The sequence below is a fragment of the Sarcophilus harrisii genome, chromosome 3 (assembly GCF_902635505.1).
Source record: "Sarcophilus harrisii chromosome 3, mSarHar1.11, whole genome shotgun sequence".
In the NCBI taxonomy this organism is placed as follows: domain Eukaryota; kingdom Metazoa; phylum Chordata; class Mammalia; order Dasyuromorphia; family Dasyuridae; genus Sarcophilus; species Sarcophilus harrisii.
The window spans coordinates 585793951-585803658 of record NC_045428.1 but is presented as its reverse complement, the minus strand read 5'-3'; the positions used below and the strand labels follow the sequence as shown (position 1 = coordinate 585803658).

At 47.2% G+C, this 9708-nt stretch overlaps 1 protein-coding gene across 1 annotated transcript in view; it reads right to left on the bottom strand.

Moving 5' to 3' along the window:
• Positions 1 to 8039: 8039 nt before the first annotated feature.
• CFAP74 (cilia and flagella associated protein 74) overlaps positions 8040 to 9708 on the bottom strand; it is a 119006-nt gene continuing 117337 nt past the window's right edge. The window contains 2 exon segments of the mRNA XM_031961569.1: positions 8040 to 8162; positions 8213 to 8311. Coding sequence (XP_031817429.1) covers positions 8040 to 8162; positions 8213 to 8311 — 222 coding nt within the window.

Sequence of the window (9708 nt, the reverse complement as noted above, 5' to 3'; positions counted from 1 at the left end):
CTCCCAAGGCACTTGGAGATTACGCCAACTGTTGTGGAATTTTTTCCTAAAATCCCAAGTTCTATCTGTGGTCCCCCCTCCCTGACCTCTGGGGCCAAATGGAAAAAATGTGACAGTCTAAGGACTCCAAGATAGGGATCTGGCAGCTTTTGGGATCTTGTCTGGAGCTCTCTTACCTCCCTGCATTTGCTTAGCCCCTCACCCACAGTACTCACCTCTGGATCTCCCCTCTGCTTTTTGTTCAGTCCTTCTCTTGGGTTATTAGCTAGCTCTCCACCATTTGATCTGGCTCAAAGCAATTCAATTCACCCAGCGTTCCCTTAATATTTATTATACACTTGGCACTCCTAGATATCTAAGACTAATAAATTATATAAATTATGAGCAGCTCTTGGGATCATTCCCATTTCTGAGTTGAAACTGGAAAGAAACCTGAAATCCTAAAGCAGCTTGGGGGTACCACAGAGAGGATCCTGGGTTTGGAGTTAGAAATACTTTAGTTCAAATCCAGTCTCAGACCGTGTGCCCCTGAGCGAGTCATTTGACTGCTACCTGCCTCAGTTTCCTCAACTGTAAAGTGGGGATAATAATAGCACTTACCTCCTGGGGTTTTTTTTTTTAGGCTCAAATGAAATATGACATGACAAATATGGAAATATATTTAAAAGAACCACACAGAGAGGCTAGTTGGTGGAGTGGATAGAGCACCAGCCCTGAAGTCAGGAGGACCTGAGTTCAAATGAGACCTCAGACCTTTAACACTTTCTGGCTGTGTGACCCTGGGGCAAGTCACTTTACCCCAATTGCTTCAGCAAAAAGAAAAAAAAAAAAAGAGAATTGCATATATTTAACCCACATCAGATTACTTGCTGTCTTGGGGAGGGAAGGAGAGAGAGAAATTTGGACACAAAGTCTTATAAAAATGATTGAGACCTCAATATTTGTAAAGGCACATAGTAAGTGCTATATAAATGCTTATTCCCTTCCCTCCCTAAGAGGCAGAGGGGAGGAAAGGGTGCGTTCTAGTCACAGGCACAGATGGAATGTGGAACATTGAGTTTGAGGGAATAGCTAGCGGCTAGTTTGGAAAGGCTGCACGCAAGAGTGTGATACGGCAATTTTAGAAATGTACAGAGCAGACAGACTCAGAGGGCTTTAAATAGTCTGGGGAGTTTTTGTTTTATCATTTCATTTTTTATTTGGTAATTGAGGCGCTAGGGAGCCAAGGAAGGTTTTTGAGCAGGGAAGGGGTATCTTGGACCTACCTTTTAGGAATGTCAATCTGATTAATTAATTGGAGAAGGGAGAAAATAAAGAGACTTCTTTAATGAGATTATTGTGATAGTTCAGGGCCTGAGCTACATGTAGAGAGGGAGATATGGATGAGATAGATAGTGATGGGAGAATTGGCCAGTCTGGGCTTCTGATCAGATAGGGAAGGGAGGAAGGGAGGAAAAATCCAGAACAGGCTCTGAGAATGGGACATAAGACCCTTCATAGACACAGGGAAGATTTGGAGAAGAGATCTGGATTGGGGAAGGAAAATAAGAGATTCCACTGTGGCTATTTTGAGTTTGAAATGCTAATGGAGCTTCCAAGTGGAGATGTCACAGTGGGGAGTTGTTGGTTGGATGTGAAGAGTTCATAGATCTAGACCTGGAAGGGTCCAACCTTCTCATCTGACAGATAGAGAAACTGAGGCTCAGAGTGTTGAAATGATTTATCCAAAGTCACACGGCTAGTAAGGAGCAAGGATCTGAATTTGAATCTGGGTCCTCTGACTCCAAATTTAGCGATTGTTCCATTTTACGAGGCTGCTTCTCTATAGGTTATATGAGTCCAAATTGTTCAGTTGTCCAACTCTCCTAGTTGGAGTTTCCTCAGCAAGTTATTTACCATTTCCTGGAGTAGGTTCCATTGACCTGTGGAGCCAGAAACCAGATTGAGAAGGCTTGAAAAGGGAGTGGGAGGAAACTGAGGTAATGAACATAGGGGACGCCCTAAAGACCCTCCACAGGAGTTTGGCTTTGGAAAGAAAGACACATAGGATGGTAATCTAGGGGATGGAAGAGGCAGGAGAGAGGGTTTTAAGGATGGGCAAGATTTGGACATGCTGGGAGATGTTCCCAGAGGCTCCAGGGGTGTGTGTTCCCTCATGTGCTGCTGGTGATGGGGGGTGATTATTCCCAGTGTCCCATCTGTATGGGTTGGACCATTTCCCATGGTGTGAATGGCTTTTCCTGGTGATGAGACTTTGTTGAAGACTCCTCCTCTTCCTTCTCCTCCTCCTTTGCTCCTCTTCCTCCTCCTTTCATCCACTACCTTCCCCTTTCCTCCTCTTCTTTCTCCTCTTCTCTTCCTCCTTTCATCCACCACCTCCATCTTTTCTCCTCCTCCTTTTCTCTCTTTCTTCTCCTCCTCTTCCTCCTCCCTTTTTCCTGTCCCCCTTTCCTTGGGGGGAAAGAGTACTCAGAGAGTAAGTATTGTGTTGCCTCAAGTTGCCACATTAGTCAGTCAACAAGGGCTTAATCTCTGCTAGGCACTGTGCCAATTAAGACTTTCAACACTAAGCACCCTTGGGTGCAGTAGCCACAGAATAGACTCAATATTAGAAGGATTTGAGCTCCAGGATTAGAGACCTCAGAGGTAGCATAGGTGGACTGCCTCATTTGACAGAAGAGGAAACTGAGGTCTAAAAGGGTCTTGTTCAAAGTCATAAAGTTGGTGATGGACTTGGGGGTTTGAACTTGAATTCATCAAACACACTTGCCAATGTACCACATTGCTTCTATGAGAAGGGCTCCATTGGGAGCAATGAAAACCCAGGTTATCCCTATGGGCTAGTTCTCTGACATAGCTGGCCATTGGGAAAGGAGCTGGGGGTTAGGGAGAGATTAAGGAGGTAAGAGAGGGATAGTACACTGAGTTAAGCTCCCAGAGGCATTACATCAAGGACCCAAGGGAAGGATGTGTTTGTGTAGCCCTGGCAAGGAGAAAGGCTTCTAGAAGCCTGGAACAAAGGGGCTGAGAGTGGGGAACAACCTAGGGATTTTTGGTCAAGTCAAAAAACATTTATGAAGCACCTACTATGAGCCAGGCGTAAGTGCTGGAAATACATAGAAATGAAAAACAAAACAAAACAAAACAAAGCAGTGTGTGTGTGTGTGTGTGTGTGTGTGTGTGAGTGTGTGTGTGTGTGTGTGTGTGTGTGTGTGTGTGTGTGTGCAGAATGGGGAGTTGTGGTGGATTCTTTCCACTTTATCCACCGTCCCAGCTAGCTGCAATTCAGGATTTGGTTGATTGTTTTGAATGTTCAGACTTCAGAAAGTTAAGAGTGTAGATTAAACTTAAAAGTGTGTTCTATATTTCGGGTCCGTCTCTTCTCCTTTTTTTACAGAAAAAGAAACTGAGTCTGAGAAGCAACTTGCTCAGGTGTTTCTAAGGCAAGATTTGAACCTGAGTTTTTTCCTTAAGTTCAGTGTTTTCTCCCCAAGGTTGAGCTTCCTCTTGGAAGATTCCAAGGATTGCTCTGTCCTGCAGTGGCCAGAGCCCAGTTGAGATGAGAGCACATAAATTTGGGGTGGGCAAAAGTTTCGGCTTTGCGTTGGACCCAGCAGTGTGCCTTTCTGAGACAGTGAGATGCAAAAGAAGCCAGAGAGAACAGCGGGTAAGGGGAGCCAGAGTGGGGCTTTGGCAAAATTTGGTTGTCAATAGGAGGAAAGGAAAAGCAACTCAGAGGAGAAGGTGTATCACTGAACTGGTCAACGATAGGGTCAGTCAAGTGTGGTCAAAGTTAGGGTGACCCATTGGTGGGATGCTGGGAAGGATGAGTAGGTTAGGAAGGGCGAGACAGAGGGCTCGAGATGGGACAGGAGGATATCTAAAATTCAGAATCATGGAGCATACTTAATGCTGGGATGTAGGAGGTGACCAGACTCTGGGGTGTGTGACTATGACTCCCTTGCTCAAGAAAACTCAGTGGCTCCCTAATAAGCCCTAGGATCAAAACTCATTTTTTCCCATTGGTGTTTAAAGTCCTTCACAGTCTGACTCTAGGATACTTTCCCAGGTTTGTTACACATTTACTTCCCTTTTAGTACTGAGTTTCATCCAGACTAACCCACCTGCAGTCCCTTGAAAGTGTTTTCTCTCTCTCTCTCTCTCTCTCTCCTCATTTCCCCCCAAAGTTCCTTGTTTCTCTCTGGTCCTAATTTACCCGGACCTGATTTGTTGTTTAAGAATGGGATGGAGAAAATGTTAATATTGCCGACTAAACCTAAGAGTATATCCTGAGCACACTGTCCCTCCCACCTTCCCCCTGACCCCGGAGAGGTGGCTGTTAAAATGTACTGCCACACATAGGGAAATATCTTCCCCTAGTGCACCATCTGGACTCCTCTTTGCCTCAGGATCATAGATTTAGTGTTGGAAGAGACCTCTGAAGGCCCCCCCGTTCAATTCCCTCATTTTACTCATTTACAGTAAACTGAGGTTCAGAAAGGCTGAGGTCACAAAGGTAGGATCAGTTTAAAAGACTTCCAGTAAAAATCCTTATTATTAAAGTACTTTGGGGGAGCTTCTGCTAGGGACACCAAGATTTAAAGAACCAGAAGGCCAGACTGCTGGGGGCCAAGTGCTCCAGGCTCCCCTAAACTCAGGAGATTCTTCAAGTCCCTCTAGGTCTGCCGACTCTGGGAAAGACTTTCCCAGGCACACATCATACCTGGGAGATCCCACGTTCCTGCAGATGCACTCTGGTCCATAGTTCCCCTCTTACCCCCATCTGTCACAGGTAGGGTGAAGGGGGGGCCCTGGGTGTGAGTTACCTCTGGGGGCACAGCTGTACATCCACAGTGTGACCTGTGTAAGCCTTGGACAGAACGCCCATTCACGGGGCCTCAGCACCTGGGGAAGCTTTCCCCAGGAAGTCCCTTCTGTAACTTACCCTTCAGGTTCAGGTTGCACCTTGAGACCAGAGAGGGAGGGAGAGGGGCTGGGTGGGGAAAGCCACAACCAGGCGAGAGTCGGGGAACTCCCTGGAGCCCGGGCAATCCTGGGGCTTCTGGTTTCCTTTTGGTGAAAGGGGGTGCCAGAGCCCATAAAGACAACTAACAATTTTTTCTAGATACCATGTGCTGCAATGAACAGAGTCCTGCTCTCAGGTGATGTGACCTTGGACATCACTTCTCTGGGACTCAGTTTCCCCATTCATCAATGGAGAGGGTGGGATTGATTGTCTCTTTCAGCTGAAAATCCTAAGGATTATTATTTTTTTTAATTTTGTTAATCCTAGGGATTATTAATCCTGATTTAAAGGTCAAAAAGGGGGATTCCCAAAGCCAGGTCTTAAGGCCAGGGTCTCCTGCCTCTATACTTAGGAACTCTAAGGCTTCCTCCCTAAACCCTCACAAGGCCTTTTCATACCAGAGGCTGTTCTGTTGGTTTTCCCAGCACGAGGAAGATTTGCCTCATGTGACACAGCTAGTCCATGGCAAAGCCAGGGTTCAGATGGAAGGCTCCTGTCACTCCAGATGCGGAGTGCTTTCACGGGCCCCAAGGTTCCACCTCTAAGAAGGAATGGAGCTCATTACTTTCTGCCTCAGGTTGGTTTAAGGTGCCCCCCAGTTGGAGCCTGCAGGCTCGTATTGGACAAAGCCCCCTCCCTCCTTCCTGGGTTCCCAGCACTAGAGTGGGCCCAGGTCAGCTCTCTGGGACTTCTGCAGGGCAGCCAGTTGGGGTAAGGGATTCAATCCTTGATTTCATCTTATAACCATTTGCCTGTGAAAATCACTGTTTTAGGGACTGACAAAAAATGCAGCCCTGCCTTCAGGTTACAGAGCTAATAAAAGGGAGAGATGGGACTTCTGGGTCCTGGGGGCTCCGGATATCATTAAAAAGAATTTAGGAAGGTTCTCCAGGCCCTAGAAACAGCCGTGTGTGCTGGGCTGATGGCAGGGGGGAGCGGGGAGAGGCTTGCATTCCAAGCCAATCTCGCTGGAGGACTTTTCCTACCCAATGGAAAATTAAACAGTTTCATAGCCAGGTATCTGTCCGGTGACGATGCTCTGGAAGCTGGAGATAAGTGTTTGTGTGTTTTTCCGGGGTTGGGCCCTAGCTGTTGGTAATCTGATCTCCCTTTGCTCCGAGGTGGGGCTCAGGCAGCCCAGCTCAGTGGAGTTGCAGCCCTGGGGTGGAGTGGGGGGAATGGCGCAGGGCGCTCCCAAGGGGGAGTGCTCGATGGATGCTTAGGGTGGGACTAGGGCCCAGTCCAGGAAGCCCACAGCCCTGAGGTGGAGCAGGGGGAGTGGTGCAGGGTGCTCCTGAGAGCTGCTTGGGCTAGGGTTTCTGCTGGAGGGAGCCCAGGAATGACCCACAAAGCTCACACCTACATCATTGTAAAGCTGAGTCTTTTCACAGGGACTTCTTGTCTGTATCAAGTTCTTTGCATGTTATTTCCCAGCCTTAGAATGTCCCTTGAGGGCAGGGATCCTGTTTTGTAAATTTTGTCTCATTTGATCCTCATAACCACCCTGGGAAGTTGAAGCTTTTATTATTCCCATTTTATGGGTGGAAAAACTGAGGCTGAGAGAGGCTAAATAACTTAGTGTTTAGTAAGTTTAATGTGTTTACTCATAGACCTCTAGAGGCTCACCTGCAGGGTGCTGAGGTAGGATTTGAATTCAGGTCTGACTCCAAATCCAGCTCTAGCCTCCTAGCAGCCTCTAGTGGCAAATCGGTCAACTAGCATTTAACTAAACATCCTGCTGTCGGTCAGCTAGGTGGGTCAGTGGGTAGAGAGCTGGGCTTGGAGTCCTTTCTGATGCAAATCTGATCTCAGACACTTCCTTGCTGGTGACCCCGTTGGTCTCAGGTCCTCCTCTGTAAAGTGGCCTGGAGAAGGAAACGGCCAAGAGTTCTCGGATCGCTGCTGTCATGGAGAGTCAGGCAGGACTGAATAATGACGAAGAGATCCAAGCAAACAAGACAAATGGGAAAGGGTTTCACAGGGAAGGCACTGAGGTTAAAGAGGCAGGGAGGAAGAGGGAGAAAATTCAAGTGCAGTGACAGCCTTGGAGTCATGAGACGAACGGAATAATTATTCAGAGGGCTTTAAAAGTCCAAGGATTTTCTATTTGATCCCGGAGGTGATGGGGAGCCATGGAAGTTTATTGAGTGAGGAACCGGGGGTGTGAGCTGGTCAGACTTGGGACAGCTGAGTGGAAGTCGGATTTGAATGCTTATTAAGTCCCATAAAGCCTGAGTTCCCAACTCTCAAATATTTCCTACTTGCTGACTTTGCAGTCATGTCCACCTCTTCATGACTCCATTTGGGTTTGAGCAGCCATTTCCTTCTCCAGATCATTTTACAGATGAGGAAACTGAGGCAGCCAGTGTCACCCAGCTACTAAGTGAGACTGGATTTGAATACAGGTCTTTTTGACTTCAGGTCTAGCACTCTAAGCACTTAGCCAATCAGCTGCCCCATTTCTCCCTCAGCATCTGATCTCTGCAGGTCCAGTTTTGGTCCCTGTTCTCCTGGGCTCTGGATTATTCATTCATTCATTGCCATTTCACCTAATTTGCTCATTTCACCTGGGGGTAATTGGTTTCCTTGACCATTGATCCGGTGGCAGCTTTGGGTGTCCTTGAGGTTGCCCCTTTGGGAAGTGGGCATCGCCTGGGATGGGAGGGGTCTGCTCAGTGGGAATTATCCGTCCACTCTACCAAGACCAAACTTCCAGAAAATCCTGCTGGAAAGCTGGATGCCCAGCCGAGTTTTGGGCTCTCCCTCTCCCCAATACTGCCCAAAGCTCCAATACAGAAGGACACATCAAATCATGGGAAAATCTGTGGCCATTTTATTTTATTTTTTTAATGAAGGCTCTGATCTCCATAGAAACGCCATAGCAAAAAACATAGTAAACTGGAGGGGGGAGGGGGGGGAAGGTAATGGTGGGGCTGGACTGAATTGCTTTTTCTGATCAGCAGCTCCTGCTCTAGGGACGGTGTCCTCCTGGGAGCCTCTGAAGCTGCATTTGTCACAAAAACTGATCGTGGGAAGGACTCTGGTGGGCAACTAAGTCCAGCAGGACAGGTCCAGAGCTCCTCTGAGCACACTTCTGGCTGACGAGGGCCCTAGTCCCCAGTCCCATGCCGATGACCTTGAGGGGAATCATCAACGGTATTCCTATTTGAACAAATTATCCAGAACCTACTCTGATACCACATGGACAATGAAGACGATCCTGTAGATCTCCCTCACGTCTCCCCGGAGCGTCAGGAAGGTGGTGAGCACCAGTGGCTTGTCAGGCTGCAATAAAAGCAGTAAGAAGAGTTAAATTTGGGCTCCAGTTCTGGGGAACGCAGCAGCTGGACTGGGGGGCACCAAAGAATATTCCTCTAATAATAATTCCAAATCCGGACTAAGGAGTGCAATGGAGAAGCCATCTTCAGCCCTACTCATAAGCAGAGCCTTTTTTTTTTTTAGAATCTGTGTCCTTCCCCCTGTTCCTTCCCAATCCTTTTCTCCAGAAGGACACAGATTCTGACATGCTGGAATCAAAGCTTGGCCTTCATGTTTCCGTACGAGAGCATTCCCAAACCGGGACGGATCACCTGGATCTTTACTCAGGCCCTCCTACATGGGCTAAGAGGATCCCATCAGCTGGGATGTGCTCAGGTACTTATAGCCTAACAAGAGGGATTGTATCAAGTCTGATACAAACACTATTACTTGGAACCTATAGTTTAAAGCAAATCATAATATTTATAAAATATATAACATATATTTAATATTCATATTAATTAAATAATATTTAATGTGATATGTATAAATAAATATTTACATGCTAATCTGGACATGAGCCTTAGTTAACTTAATCTGAGTCTGTTTCTTTATCAGAAAGATGGGGACTTTAAATTCTTGAAAGATGGCTTAGCCTTAAAGGGTAGCTGTGAAAAAAGTATTTTCTGAACCTTAAAGTTTAAAGAAATGTGGTGTTTATTAATAATAATAATCATTATTATTAATTATTATTAGATACAAGTTCTGGAATTAAAGCTAATGGCTTGTAGACTATTGAGTCCAACCCTCAGATTTTGCAGATTAGGAAACTGAGGGCCAGAATCGGACTGGTCACATAGGAAGTGAGTGGTAGCGAGGCTGGGATTTGGCTCCTGGATTCTGGCCGACTCCCCTCCCTTGGGGATTTCCCTTTCAACTGGTTCAGCCTGTGTTGTGGGGTTACTGGATCCTTCTCCTTGGCTGGATGCGGTACAGGGAATCCTCCTCCTGCCTCGCCTGGGTGTCAGTGCGGGGCGCTCTGGGCCCGGGCCGGAGCCTTTCAGAGTCCAGGCTGAGAGCCCTTGGCTCGGCTCTCGGACAATGACCACCCGGGGCAGCCGCTCACCTCTGGCCCAGTTACGAGCATCTTTTGTGTCTGAAAGGAGGATGTGCTTACATTCTGAACTGAGTTCAAATGGGGCAAAGGCCGCTTTGGGTCTGACTGGCTCAGGCAAGGAGTCTCCACAAGCTGGGAGGGAGAAAAAGGAGGAAAGAAAAAGGGGAGGGAGGAGAGGAGGCGGAAGGGAGAAGAGGAAGAAACTGGGAAGGAAAGGAGGAAGGAAATGGGAGAGGGGAAGAAAGGAGGGGAGGGGAGATGAAGGAGAAGGAAAAGAAGGAAGGAGAAGTAGGGAGAATGGAAAGAG